Below are 15,397 nucleotides of genomic sequence, written 5' to 3'. Positions count from 1 at the left end.
AGAAATTTCAATAAGTTACATAACTATATTCCTTCCCCCGCCAGTATCCTCTTCAGCTCTAGTTACTTCATTTTAGTTCAACGTAGCACTGTCCTGGTCCTTGGTATGGAGTGTCCACTGAAATGATAAAACAGATTTATGAGAAATAAAAGCCATCAGAATTGAAATTCAAAAAGCAAAGCAAGCGCAAAATCTTTCAAACATTTCTGCCAGTGTAAACTAAATTAAGCATAATACTACAAAGAAAATATTGTGAAGAAAAATTATACATTCACAGTGAATTCTTTCAATTGTAAAGAAAGCACAGATTGCTGGTCAGATTACAAAGAGTAGGAAAAAAGATGTAAAGAAAAAGCAGAAGAGTCAAAGTACCATAATTTCATTAAGTGCATTTGCTGTAAAGCATTCCTTTTCCTTTTCTCCTTCTGAGGTATCAGACTGTGGGAAAAGTAGAAAAGAATGGAAAGAAATATTAATTTTCTGAAAGCTAGAATTAAATCACATACAGACAAAGCTCTGGTGAGCTGCATGCATTTCCTTCTTAAAGAAGTAGCTCCCTTCTGTGGTGAAAGCACATTGGGTTAAGTGTATTCCTCTGTTAGTTTCTGACATGCTTCTCTGGTGGCGGGGGCTGGGGGGGGGCACTAAGAGACCTATAAATTAACTGTTGCATATATTTTCCCTTTCCTGCCAAGAGGGTCACAACTATTCCTTTGCTTACTTACTGATTCCCACAGTCCTGTCAGGGGCTCCTCCCCACTTCGAGGGCAGAAAGTGGGGCCCCACAGAAAAACTTGAAAACACCTTGCCTATACACAGGCTTCTCTTGTAAAGGTCACAAGGTCACAGATCCCCTTGACCCTGGAAGGTAGAGCTGCAACCACCTTTAACTCAGGCAGGCACATCAGGGGATGCTCCGAGGGTAAAACTCCAACCCTACTCTTCCCTCCACAGAGGACTCAAGAAAAGCAAGCTGTAGCTTGATAAATTATGTGTCCAAAGGCATGTACCCAGACTCTTCTCAGGCACAGGTATCCAACTGTTTGCTTTAAAAAAAGTGATTTATTCACAAAACGAGAGAAAATAAATCATGGGGTTGCACACACAAAAAACCATTTCCCTGGGATTCAACTTAAAAGTTACAGGGGAAAAAAACATCAAGTCAAACAACAACACAGAAGAGAAAAACAGAGCAGCCAGTCCAACCAAATTCAAAATAACCATAACCTGATCGCATCTAACTGTACATTTCCCTTTTACTTTCACCTCTATTGTTGCAAAATCAGCCATCAGTATATTTCTGAATGGCTGGGAGACATCTTCTCCACCCAATCGTCCTCTCTGATGGTCTGCAGAAAAGCCCCAAAAGCTGCACTCTCTCAGTTTAAGCTAAGCTACTTCACTCTCATTGGCTCACCTGACTCAAGTTAATCAAGAGAGATTATCCCTTCCCTGCACTCATTCATGACACGTCCAATTCCACTGAACCCCCAAAATCCTGATTATCACACACTATTTCCTCTTTCCTAAACCATTAGCAACAAAGGAGCTCAAGCACTTGTTAACAGATGCAATGCTAAGAGCGTAATGAGAGGGGCAACTGATTCATTTCTATCCATTTTGCAGGGAAGAGTTAGTATCTTCACTTCATTCCACAGGTGTTGGAATTTCGCAAGGATCTACTGGGTAACCTAAAAGTTTGGAGATGGGCATCCTTTTTTCTGGCTCACTCTCTGACTTGCTGTGTGCATCGGTTTCCCTGCCTGTAAGTGGGGATATTAAAATGCATGTCCAGCTCTGTAAAGTAGTTTGAGGTCACTGGATGAAAAGCACCCAAAGTGCTAATTATTAGGATTTACTTCACTCTGATTCAAGATAGGATAATTATTAAATGTTGCCTCTACTGTCAATGGTCCAATTAAACAGCTTACCAATAAGAATTTGACAAGTGTCTGCACTATGAAAGGATGAGAGAGAGAAGAGGATGAAGTTTCACCACAAAATGATCAGATAAATGCACATTGTAAAATGTGAACTCTGAGTGAACTTATGGACCAATCTACAATAGCCATGTCCTCTTGACAGGGAAAGTGAGATGCAATGGACAAAGTCAGTTAACCTAAGGTCAAAGAACAGATTGTAACTATAGGCTGTAACATGAATCCTTGGAGTCCCATTATATTCTTCTATCCACACTACAAACAAAATTCCCTATTAATAGACAAATACACCTCTCATTCTGGACAACCAGACACTGACACAGGTAGATCGTGACCTGAAGGGAAAAGCACAATCTTGCACATATTGTCTTGATGGACCAATCACAAGATGGCTTCATGAACCTTATCTGAAAACCTGAAGTAAATTTTGTAGTTATAAAATGTTTCGCTGGGAGATAAGTCATTCTGGATCCACTAAAGTAGTTCTTCATAGTCTGAAAGATGAAGGACTCATATCTGAGGAATAATGCTAAAAATGATCAAAATTCATAGAATGGGATTCAGCCATAGCAAAACTGTGAAATCTGAAGAAATCAGTGCAATACCTATAAATAAAATGAGATTCAATGAAAAGATGGTAACAGTGGCCTTATGAAAGATGATCAAAATACACCCACAAATAAAAGAATACTGGCTAAGTAGTGACCTGCAAAGAATCAAAGGCTTTATGTGGACGATAAGTTTACATAAAATATTGTCCCACAAAAGACACACAGACTTAGATTAAAAGCAATATTACATATTAAAAGATGTCAGAATTGTTCTCCTCTACTCCGCATTTATTAGGTTTGAATTGAAGTAATGCAATTAGTTTGGAAGGCTACTTTTTTTTTTTTTTTTTTTTTTTTTTTTTGAAGACAAAGTTGAATGACCAGGCAAAACAGATCGAAAAGCCAACAGACTTTCCAATAGAATATTGGAAGCCTCATGATGCCATCAAATGATATGTATATCTCTTACCATACAGAGAGCTGCAAAAATCATCTCCTCCTGTGATAGACTGGCTCCACATAAAATATCTCCGGCAGCTACAGGTATATAAAAATACACCAATACCACAGGGAGGATATTCTTTATAATGCCCAGGAGAGGGTATAAATTTAATTACATTCTGCTGAGAGTGATCTACAACCAAGCCATCTTTTTTGATGGAAGGATGTTTAACAGCTTCAGAACTGTGACATTATTGGATGGCACTATTTTGCTTAGAGGTATCTTTAATGGATTTTTTCATCGATTGACTGAATCAGTATGGTCTCAAAGGTAAGTATAAGAAATGTGATCAGATACAGTTTAAAGTACAATATCTGGGACATACGTTTCAAAAGGCATGTCAGAATTACAAATACTCTACAACATTAGTGCTCATTTATGAACTGACAAATCCCTCACCTGTAAGGAGACAAAAGTCTTTCCTCATATCCACCAAGTATCATGCCAAGTTTACAAATGAATTTCTTTAAACTGGTAGCATTTCTTCACATAATAATTCATCAGGTCTTCTTCATTATGACAGAAAGAAAGGAATAGGGAATGCTTGCTGTTCTCTTGAAGGATCTACTCACAGATCCTTCTTTTCAGGAACTAATGAGATGTGTCACTGAATGGACAAATAGCTACAGAGCTAAGAGGCTCAAAATTAGGAAAGGCATCAAGAATCTGGGTAGCAGCCAGAACCAGAAAGGTCAGCATGGACCAAAAACTGTACTAATAAAAACAACGAAGTCAAGAAGAACAGATGAAACCAAACAAATATACAAATTCTAACCACACAGTATTTCAGAATATTGACATTTAATGTAAGGTTAAAATACATTATTTTTAGCTTTTAACTATTGGTTAACAAGAATCAAATGGTATATAATATCCTGAAAATTCTCTCAATGTTATATTAGAAGTCCATCTTTTGCCAACCTTTAGAGGATTGGTTTTGTTTGTTACTTTAAAAACAGTTTGCATTTCCCTTTTAGGATGAGGACAGGAGGGAGAGAAGAGAAAAGGAAATTCTATGAAACAATGCCACGTACTAAGGCCGCGTCTACACTATGAGATAAATTAGAATTTAAGGCAATTAGCTTGATATTACCATGTGACTGTCTTCCCTGTAAATACTGTCTCCCCTGGCGGCTAAGATATTCAGGGAAAACCACTTCAACTGGACCCCCACTAAACTCCCCCCCCATGGCCACAGTGAGGGACCACGGGGGCTTGCAGCCGCCAGGTGGAGTCTCTCGCAGTGGCTAAGATAGTTGGGGGAGACTACTTCAGCTACTTTAACATTCCAAGAGGCTCTGCAGCCGCAGATCACAGTACCCCGTCACACCTTGCCAAAAACATTTTTGGGAGCTTGCTGTCCTTTGCAGACACCTGCTGGTTTTATGTTTGTTATAAAATCTTTCTGCTAATCATCTGCTGTCTGTCTTCACACTTTGACCCCTTCAGAAACATGGGGAGAGAGGTGGGGAGGGCCAGTTGAGATTCCTGTTTGCATTATAAGTTCAGTGTATATTTCATTGCTATCACCTGTGTTGGCAGTATCTGTGTAGTGAAGGGGAAAGTCAAAAATTCTTTTTTCTTAGACTTTTCTACAGTCAGGGTTCCTGTATTATTTTCAGGGATCAGATACAATCACAGGACAGGGGACACTCAGTGGATGGCCAGTTGAGAATTTAGCTACAGAAGAAAGACATTTCTGTAAACTTTTTTGCCGTCTGTGCAGATGCCCTACTTTTCGTTCCTTTCAATGGGAAAAATGGACATTTGCTTAGCACTGGAGGAGAACAAGGAAAATGCAGTGTGGAAAGATGATGTCAAAGACCAGCAAGCATACTCAGAATGCTATGGGTATGAGGGAACTGTGGGATAGGTTCCCACAATTCACTACAGCAACAGTCGATACTTGCCAATTTGAGTATGGCAGCAATGAGTCAACTTTGTGAGGAGCACGTGGGAGGTGAGGATGGTCAAATTGGAACTTATTAATTCCAGAATTACAAAATCGATTATTAATAAAGTCGACTTTATCTTGTAGCTTAGACATAGACATTGTTTGTATTTATGGCATAAACACCAACTCTTAAATCCTAGGTTTAAGTCTAATGATTCACTCCTCCCAATAAATAAGGCTTTTCTCTTCAGCATTTTTGATAGACAAATTAAGTTATTCACAAGCACAAGACAAAAAGCTCTTCCTTGCAAAAATCAAAAACTATGTGAAACTGCTGTATGCCATATAAACTATAGACTGTGTAACCTACAGATCTCAGGTAGAACCTCACGTCCATTTCCAGTACAAATTGGGAGGGTCTAGATACGCATACTGGATTTAGACACGGATGGACACAAGAGCTCATGTGGTAGTTGCCAAAAGTATATATGCATTGTGTCCATGCACTTTCACTCCAGAAGGCACTCAGTCATGTTAAAGACCATCCCAAATTAATTCCCAATAAGCACATGTGTGTATATTATATATATTTTCTTTTCTATGTCGGATACTTAGCTTCAATCATCTACGTTCTTTGACTCTCCAAAAGGAGTAAAGTTTTTAAATTTTCTTATTGGATGGCTAGACTCACAGAAAAAAGGATGCCAAATTTGATATCACAGGAGCAGAGACTACCGTTATTAGAGAGGAGACCTTTACGAACATTTGATGTACGTTAGTTCTCTGTCTTCTGAATTTCTAATTTGTTGTACCTGTAGTGACTCAAACTCCCCTCTATACCCTTCCCTCCACTATACTGACATACACAATCACTCTCCAATTTTTAAAACATTTGTTTCTGGATAGCCTTCTTCAAAATGCCTGTAGATATTGTGATGGAAACTAGAGAACTATCAAGTCAGCAAACTCCTAAATTCAGTAATCCTTAAATCATACATAACAAATCACAATACAAGTCTTCCATTTTCCAGTGTTCACTCAAGCACGTGTGGCACAAGAGATTCAAAGCTCCAGTACATATTTGTAAATATTTTAATTGTAAAGATAACATGCCCTGAGACAAAGTCCATCAGTAACAATGGACATACTAGCTCAAAAAAGTAACTCTCACCTTTTTAAACTGTTTTTTCTTGCAGCAGACCTGGTAGTTCTTTTAGTAATGTCTGCACTGCCAGAAATGCTAGGTTCAGATGTTTTACTTTTCTGAACACTGGATTGTAGAATTACTCTGAAAAGAGTAGGAAAAAGAAAATTATATAAACTGAAAATTTTCCAGAAAAAAATTGACAAGAGGATATACTATTGTAGTACAAAACATACAGCAAACCCTCACTTTTATGAACCCTCATTTAACAGACTTCAGAGGGCCATTGTTCCCTTCAGACCCTTGCTTTTTATGAACCCTGATGTAGCAACCAGATGGCCACTGTTCCCAAAGCCTATGTAAAATCTTAAATCCCCCTCTCTCCCTGCCAAAAAAGGACTGAGTAAAAGGACTTACCCCAGCTACCAGAGTAGCCGCTGCACCACGTACTCCTTCCATCAGGGTTGGGGTACATATGCGGGCAGACAGCACTTGCATACTCCCTCACGCTCGTGGGAGGAGCACGTAGCAGTGGTGGCTCCTGTAGCTGCACAGTGGGCTCTGCAAGCTCCAACCACATGGTGTGGGAGCAGCTTCAGCTGCAAGCGGCATCAGGTTCTGGCTCCTATGGCAGCAGGTGAGTAGCAGGCATGGGGCTGGGGGGGGGGGGAGCCTGGATCTCAGCAAACCCTCTGATTTTATGGACATTTGGATTTAACAGACACCCCTTCCACCCATCAGTCCATTAAATCAAGTGTTAACTGTACATGTCATATGGCTTCTCACAAACAAGTACTGAAAAAGGCTTCTTTGCAGATAGAGGTATATAACTTCTCATTGGTAGTGCTTTGATAGTAATTAACTTAATGTTCACAGTATTGCTAGTTTGTTTTTACTTCCAAGGGTTTGCATACCATTCAGCAGGATTGTCAATGTGTTCTTCTTTTGGCATTACTACTTTTATGGGAGGAAAGGAGAGGGAGAAATGAACAAACACTGATATTTAAGTATTCTATATTGGAAAAAAGAGCATAACAAATGTTTTTTCCCCCACAAATGACTTTGACTAATGCAGAAGAATAACAACTCTCAACAGCTCCCAAAGGTCAGAGTCCAGATCTCCAACTCATAACATGTTCACTTGGAACACACAGCCAGTAAATAACTTGGCTATCTTCAACCAGGGACAGCTTTTACATGACAGTGCTGGTATTCTGCTACTACAGAACAAGGAGTAACAGCATTTGTGGCATTTAAAACAGCCTGACCACCTGGCAACTCCCAGCTCTCTAGCTCCTTTAGGAAAGAATTTGAAGTAGGGGGGGAAGAGAACGGGTAATGGAATACATACAGCCACTACACGTCTTTAACAACTACAGTTATTGTAAGGCACATAACATGTATTTCTTTTCTGAGTGATGGTCCCTGTGAGTATGTCATTTGAGGGAACTTACTCACTGAGGAAGAGGGTAACGAGGACCCTGATGTACCATAGAGTGAAAGACTGCTGTGCCATAGGATGCATCTACTGAAAAAAACTTGTACTAGAGCATGTCTAACAAAAAGATATGTACAGAACCCCATGTTTCTGCTCTACAGAGGGAAAGACATCTTGAAGAAAAACAATATACATAAGCAGAGGGGCACCGTTGGCATATGATGGCACATATAATATTGGTTGAGGTACGGGAATATGAGCCCCTAATCCAGTAGTTAATGTGGTTAGGTCCAATTATGGTGTCTCCAGAATAAATATGTGAACAAAGTTGGCAATGGCATTTGTTGCAAGGAAAAGTTCCAGGATTACTACTACTGTGGTTACTCGTGAAAATTTTCATGTGGTGAGGTAGTTGTCTGTAGGAGAGAACAGACCTCTCACCCAGGGCTCTCAGAGTGTAGCATCATGTTCCAGCATAGGTTGTTGATGATGTGCTGCAGGGTTTGAGCTGAGGGCTATAGTTCTTCTGTTATTGACCTTCTTGGCCCTACACTCCTCATACTTTTGTACCTCAATGTTACATATGCCAGCAATGCCCCTCTGCTATGCATATTGGACAGACTGAAAAATTCTCTCCCCTCCTCCCCACACTTTGCCCTCCCCCATTCTGTCCCATGTATCTGATTTGTCCGTTTTTATTTTAATTTTTTTGGATCTCTCTGTTAAAAAGCCATCATGCCATTTCTGGTACAGCACAATCTCCAGATTTGAAGAAGTAGGTCTGCCCCATGAAAGCTCATCACCTAATAAATTACTTTGTTAGTCTTTGTAAGTGCTACATGACTTTTTTTGTTTTGTTATGATATGGACTAACATGGCTACCTCTCTGTTACTATTCAATGTAGTCACGTTTTTTTTAAATTGTTACCACAGACGCATGCAATAAAATAAATTTTTACTGTGAAATTCATTGTTCTCTGAGTTCTTACAGTCCTTATGGAACTGCTACCAGCATGATCAACTGTGCAGCAGCACCGTATCATGACAATATCTGTGATCTCCACACGGTATGAAGTCTTGAATACAGCTGTTGCCTTCCCTATTCTGGCACTGATATACTTGTCTTTTCCTCCATCTCTGCCCATAATACTCCCCAAGAAGGTGAACTGCTCCACTTCTTCTGAGTCATCCCCTCCCAATGTGATGGTATTGTTCTTGGACTGGCTGATCCTTGCTGTCTTGATCTTTCCCTTGTTGACAAGAGAACTGGTTTGTAGCTCTCTAAGGTCCAATCAAAAGGATTTGTTGTTGAGAAGCTGGGGCTGGGCAAAGGACGACTGAAGAACATTCTATCTGCTGTGCTGCACTCTGTGGCACTTCCTCAGGGGTTCATAAGCTCTTTAATGGTAATAGGGTTGAGGCTGTCATTTATACGGTGGTGGCTTTGAGGATTTTCCCACAAGGAAAGGTACCATAGGTCCTCAACTGGGTGAAATGTCTTGCAGGAGCAAAAGGTACCCAAGAGATTCTGAAACCTCTGTTGGAACTAATTTTACATCTCAGTATTGTTTATGGAGTCTCTCTCTTGGACTTGAGCTTGCTGGAGGTGTACAAGTCCTGAGATTTCAGGACCCATGGCCTAGGATAAGACTGGGATGTTATCAAGCATACAGACACAAATCTGTATGAGAGCCCTTGAATATGCCAGATTTTAGAGGAGAAAGGAATTACAAATATTGCACTTGGAATGGATGTGGGACTCCCAACAGCAATACAAACAAGCACTGTGGAAGTCACTGAGAAGGTCAGAGCAGAAAATGCAGGACTCGGGCTTACCAAGTACTTCAAATGGTGATGGCAGCGGGAGTCCCCACTATTACTAAAACTAGCTACCTAGAAAAAGAAATCTACAGAAAAACTTTAAATTAAAGCAGGAATGCTAGCAAAGCACTGAACACTGTAGGAATTCTCTCTCAGACCATGGGCAGCAGAAAAGAAGTGGGGGTGGGGCAGTTAGTCCACCTCATTCCTTATGCCCTTGCTTCGGAGCATCAGGACACAGGACTGCAGGGCAGACCAGTAGATACTGTAAATGAAAATAATCTAATTTCAGGAGAATAGAATGTCTGTGCACCTCAAGTGGAATACAAATAGGGACCATTACTCAAAATTTCTAGTTACAGATTTTCAAAACTTATGAATCTCTATACTAGTGGTAGGCACACAGGTAAATCCCTAACACTCCTCATCTTCCCTGCTTTGATTTAAGCATTTTGATTTAACAGCTCTCTTTTTCCTCTGCACTTTTCCAAACTACACTAACCGTAAACTCTAACTAAACAAAAACATACAAACGCATGAAGCAAATGCACCACCACGTTTCACAATTATCATGCCACTGATAAACCATTCTTCTTTTCTCCCAATCATATAAAGTCTAATGTGCAAGAAAGAATCATGATTTCACCATACTAGGAGAAAACCACATTGCACCAGGGCTCCTCTTAGGCAGTTGTGTTAACAAACATTTTTGGGATTTTGGACCTTTTTTAGGCTTTACAGTTTCAGAAACACTCCTGCCCCAATGGGTTTACAATCTGAAAATCCAAAGCACACAAAGAGTTGAGGACTGAAAAGAGCACATTAATTTTTAGTGTAGGTAAGCCCAAAGTAGATTATTTTCTGTTTAAACTAATTTGAAGGAAAACAACATTCTACAACTAAAGTAGCAAATATGTAATTTTGTATGCGTAACTTCCAACAAAATAGCTATACTGAGGAGGTAAATAAGAGAGAAAAATGAGTCCACTGCTTGTTTGTACACTGAAAAATTATTAGTGAGCTGTCCTCATGTATGTTCTGCTTTCTATTTATTCTATTACAATATGATGGGCTTTTCAGACCCAAACACTAAATCAGGGCAGGGCACAGACCAATACTGGACAAGGAAGACCTCACCTCTCAACGGCTGCAACGCATACTCCAGCTGGAAAGTTAGCAGAAGTACCCTGGTGGCATAGAGGCAAAGTAGAAGTCCACCAGGTTGCACCAGAAGTCACGATGATGCCCAACGCTGAGAGCAGCAACTGCAGCACTCCTAAGGCTATTGTGAGAGCAGAAATCCTGATTCTCTCACCTCCCGCTTTGGGAAAGGTGAAACCCACAACAGACTGAATAGAATGGGACACTGTCCCACTAACACATTAAACAGATTCCCCTGAGCTTGTGACCACGCCTCAAACAGAGGCGCCACAGCCCGGTTGGAAGCAAGTCAGGAAGAATGGAACATGGAGTAAACCAGTGAGCGGCCCAGATACCATAATGGCCCTCAATCCCCTTAGGATTTTGTTACTGCAAAAGGCACAGAGGTGCAAAGGGCATCAATTCTGAGCTAAGCAAAGCAACTCACATGTTCAGGAGCCAATGCTAGAAGAAGAGAAAAAGTTACTCACCTTGTGCAGAAACAATGGTTCTCCGAGATGTGTCCCTGCGGCTGCTCCACTGAGGCAGCACTGCGTCCCGTCACCACAGAACTGAAAGCTTTTCACAGGAGTCTTCCCCATGCTGTGCCTGTGCACTCCGTGTCTCAAGCTGCTGCCACTCTGAAGCACATGCGAGGTGCAGACCTTGTCTATTCCTTTTCTACATGAAGCCCCTGTAAAATCCAAGCAGAGGGGAATGGAGCACCCACGGGACACATCTTGGAGGACCACCGTTACTGCACAAGGCGAGTATCTTTTTCTTCTTTGAGTAGTCCCTCTGGGTGCTCCACTCAGGTGACATCATAGCAGTGCCTGTTTGGCGGAAGTGGGTATTGGAGTCTTATGTGGATGGAGGCAGGACTGCATCTGCCAAAGCTGCGGCAGGTATCGTCTCCTTTCATAGAGCATAGTGCTGCGTGAACCCATGAGGTGAAGACCATGTGGCCGCCCTACAGATGTTCACTAATGGTACGTTATTCATTAAGGCTGTTGTAGTGGCCATTGCCCGCGTGGAGTGAGCCCTGATAGTCTGCGGTGACTGCCACTGAGAAGGTATACAGTGCATATGGAACTTGCAATTCACTGGCACAGGCGTTGTGCCGAAACAGCCGTTCCTGCACGAGGCCCTGACCATGCCACAAAGCGTCTGTACAATTTTCTGGTTGCTCTAATTCTCTCAAGGTAGAATATAACTGCCTGCCTTGCATCAAGCATGTGTAATATTGTCTCTTTGAAGGAGGTATAAGGTTTAGGGAAGTAATCAGGTAAGTAAATGGGTTCGTTTACATGACAGTCTGATAATGAGTTTTGTGAGGAACTCTGGATGGGGCCTCAGTATCATCTTGTCCTTGGTAAAAGTGGTGAAAGGAGGGTCTTCCCAGAGGGCTCATTTCTCCTATCCTTCTAGCGGATTTTATTGCCACTATGAAAGCCACCTTCATAGATAGGTATTGTATAGATGTAATGGCTCAAAGGGTGGTCTGGTGAGTGCATCTAGAAAAAGAATCAGGTCCCACAATGGTACTGGAGAGTGCAATTTAGAAACATTTCCTGTAAATCTGTGAGAAAATGCTTCACCATGGGGTGTGCAAAGAGCGAGGAATCTACTGACTTCTGGAAGCTTGTGATGGCCACGTGGTGCGCTCTGACGCAGCTGACAGAGACACTCGTGTCACTGAAGTCCACAAGGCAGTTGAGCAAGGTAGGTATGGGGACAGTACTGTGATGTAAATTGATTGTTGAAAGCATGTTCATTTATTTTGGTAGGTGCTTCTGGTGAAGCAATGATGGTTATTTAAAAGAACATGTTTGACCCTGTCCGAGCAGGTAAGTTCTTCATTCTGGAACCAGGGAGAAGGCATGCAATGAGTTTCATGGTTTTGATGCTGAAGTGGCATGTGTTGCCACGATGCAATGTCAGGAGATTCGACACAGTCGGAAGAGGGATCAGCTGATCAACAGATAACGTAGATAAGGGAACCAAGGTTGTCTGGGCCAAGCTGGTACTACTAATATTACAGTGGCCCAGTTGGCTTGGATCTTGTTGACCACTCTGGCAATGAGCGGTCTTGGAGGAAACACAAAGTCCAGAGCATAGTGAAGGCATTCCCTTGTGATCTCTTGCCTAGTCCCACTCAGGAGCAAACTCTGTGACATTTGCGGTTGTGAGGAGTTGCAAGAGGTCTATTGTCGGGAAACTTCATTTGTGAAAGATTGAAAGGACTATATTGGTGTTTCTCTCTCACTTGTGCTGGTTTGAGAAATATTAGCTCAGTCTGTCAGCCCTCATGCTCTGTTGTCCTGGTATGTACATTGCTCTCAGGGTTATCTGATTTTTGATGAACCAGTTCCAGAATTTGAGTGCTTCCACACATCGAGTGTATGACTGGGCACCCCTCTGCCGATTAACATAAAACACAGCTGCCGTGTTGTCCATGAGAACATGGATAGTTTTGCCTCTTCTGAGAGGAAGGAAATGTGCAAACCCAGCAAATGGTCCTGAACTCTAGGATACTGATATGAAAGTATTTATTGTGTTGGGCCCATGTTTTGTGTATTGAAGTTGTGCCACAGTGGGCCCCCCAATCCACGAGTGATACATTTGTCATTATACCATTGAAGGTTTGGTCAGTGGAAGGGTATACTGATGAGGAGACCGGCTGGGGACAGTCAGTATTCAAGAGCATGCAGCACTAGTGGAGGAAGCACAAGGTGCTTTGAGAAGCTGTCAGGTTGGTATGTGACTGTGTGAGCCTATGCTGTAGGCAGTGCATGTGTAGTCTCACAAACAGGACCACAACTGTTGGGGCAGTCGTGTGCCCCAATAATTGGAGGCACATCCAGGCCATGGAGAGAGGGGCCTGCCTGACCAGGTGAATGAGATTACTCAAGTTTAGCAATGCTGACCATGAATTCTATCTTTGTGGCTTGTATGGTAGACATTTGTATGCTGATGAGGTGGCCAAATCAGAAAAATCATTCCCTGCTAGTAGCTGTCATGAAAGTAGTTTGTTGGTAGGTAGGGCCCTTGATGAGACAGTCGTCAAGGTAAGGGAAAATTATGGCATTTTGTCTTCTGAGAAACACTGTGACTATGGCAAGTGTCTTTGAAAATACTCAAGGGGACACAGAGAGGCCAAATGGGAGGACCCTGTACTGATCATGGTGTTGACCCACAACAAATTTGAAGAATCTTCTGTGGAATGGACGGATAGTCACAGGGAAACATGCATCCTGGAGGTCCAGGGCTGAGAAACAGTCCCCTTGGTCCAGTGCCAGTATGATAGTTGCCAAGATCACCATTCTGAACTTTGTGCTGCGAATGAATCCGTTCATTTTCTTGAGATCTAAGATGGATTGTCAGATCCCTGTTTTCTTGGCTGCGAGGATATAGTTGGAGTAGAACCCTTTGCTGCAACATGGAAGTAAAGGGGATAGTATAACCTGATCTGATGATTTATAGGACCGATTTGTCTGTAGTAATTTGGTTCCATGGTTGGAAAAGAGGTCTCAGGTGGTGATTAAAGGGTAGCCTTGGGATGCATGGATTTGTGGGGTGGTCACTCAGACCCCTGACCAAAACCTTAAATTTGTTGTTTGAAAGAGGTATAATGAGTCACAGAGGAATGGTTTTGCTGTATCCTCCTCCTGCTGGAACATTGGTTGGGCCTGTTACTATATTGCCTTTATTGTTGCATGTAATGGCTACAGGTATAGTCCCTGGGCCTATGGTAGGAAGTGTATTTGCGTTTCCTGTTTGGTGGGGGTACACATCCCCAAAGTGTTACACAAGACTCATCTATATCATCAGCCAAAAGCTGCCTTCTGTCAAAGGGAAGATCCTTCACCTCTCCTCATAATTCTCTTGGGATGCCAGATGCCTGCAGCCACACAACTCTATGTATTATGATAGCTGTGGCAGTATCTCTAGCCATAGTGACATCCATAGCAGCCTGGTGGCTATTGACAAACCCTCCTTAATGATAGACTGGAGAAGAGGTCATTTTGTCAGGGAGGTCCTGTAGTTTGACATAATTAGAATGATCATAATTGGCTAGAAGAGCTGTATAGTTCGAGATACGAAACTGGAACATAGCAAAAGAGTTTAAGAAAACTCTATGGCCATAAGTGTGTAGCCATTAATGCCCTCTGTCAGTGGGCATGGATTTAAATTGAGAGTTCTTCATCGTGTCATTTACAGAGTCCACTACTGGTGAGTTTGATTGTGGATAGGGAAAAAAAGTCCATGTCTTCTGCAGGGGCAAAATATTTCCTATCTACTCTGCAGTTTGTGAGCAAAATAGACACTGGATTTTCCCACAGAGCCGCCAAACGCTCAAAGATAGCCTTGTTAATAGTTATTGCTATTTTTGAGGATTTTGTGGACTATAATATCGTAAGCAATTTATATTGTTTATCTTGAGCCTCTTGTAATGTGATGTCTTCTGATTGGGCAACATGTTTAAATAACTCCTGAAATTGTTCCAGATCATCCGCTAGAAGAGAGGGCAAGATGTGGAATGTTGCTTCACCCTGCCTAGATCTAGGCCCCTGTGAGGAGCTCTCCGAGTGAGAGTGAGGTAAGTCATCAAGCTCGTTGGAAACCACTCAGGAGATCACTAAAGGCAGGTTGGCAGGTGAGGAGTGCGCAGAGATCATGGGTGAATACCTGGAGATGTGCTGACACTGAGGTGTAGATAAATCAAAACAAAAAGCAGTCAAGTAGCACTTTAAAGACTAGCAAAATAGTTTATTAGGTGAGCTTTCGTGGGACAGAGGTGTAGATAGTGCATCTTGAATGGTAGGTATGAGAGGAATGTGGTCTGTAGCACTGCCATTCATCCTTGAGGCTCCACCGAGGGGGGAACTGATGTCGGGGATACATTCACAGGTGGTTGGCCAAATGGGATGTGGCTGAAAGGAATGGTCCCTGTATGACTACCAGGA

The 15,397-nt window shown here is 41.9% G+C and overlaps 1 protein-coding gene across 14 annotated transcripts in view; it reads right to left on the bottom strand.

The window, feature by feature from the left end:
• The window catches only part of CDC14B (cell division cycle 14B), a 166,527-nt gene that overhangs the window by 30,820 nt on the left and 120,310 nt on the right, over positions 1 to 15,397 (bottom strand). For 3 of the 14 annotated variants that reach the window (XM_074995097.1, XM_074995098.1, XM_074995106.1), the window contains 3 exons: positions 6,059 to 6,175; positions 373 to 438; positions 1 to 117 (listed from right to left, as the gene is read on the bottom strand). The exon at positions 1 to 117 is cut by the window's left edge and continues 6,943 nt beyond it. The exons of 3 other annotated variants lie outside the window; for them this stretch is intronic. In XM_074995097.1, coding sequence (XP_074851198.1) covers positions 78 to 117; positions 373 to 438; positions 6,059 to 6,175 — 223 coding nt within the window. In that variant the 3' untranslated portion in view covers positions 1 to 77. Of the gene's footprint in view, positions 118 to 372; positions 439 to 6,058; positions 6,176 to 10,921; positions 11,125 to 15,397 lie in introns of those variants that run through there. 8 more of the 14 variants (XR_012645698.1, XM_074995103.1, XM_074995100.1 and 5 more) reach the window with 6 other exon arrangements.

This window comes from Carettochelys insculpta, chromosome 5 (assembly GCF_033958435.1).
Source record: "Carettochelys insculpta isolate YL-2023 chromosome 5, ASM3395843v1, whole genome shotgun sequence".
Lineage (NCBI taxonomy): Eukaryota > Metazoa > Chordata > Testudines > Carettochelyidae > Carettochelys > Carettochelys insculpta.
The sequence above is the reverse complement of the archived record's forward strand: the minus strand, read 5'-3'. Positions and strand labels throughout refer to the sequence as shown.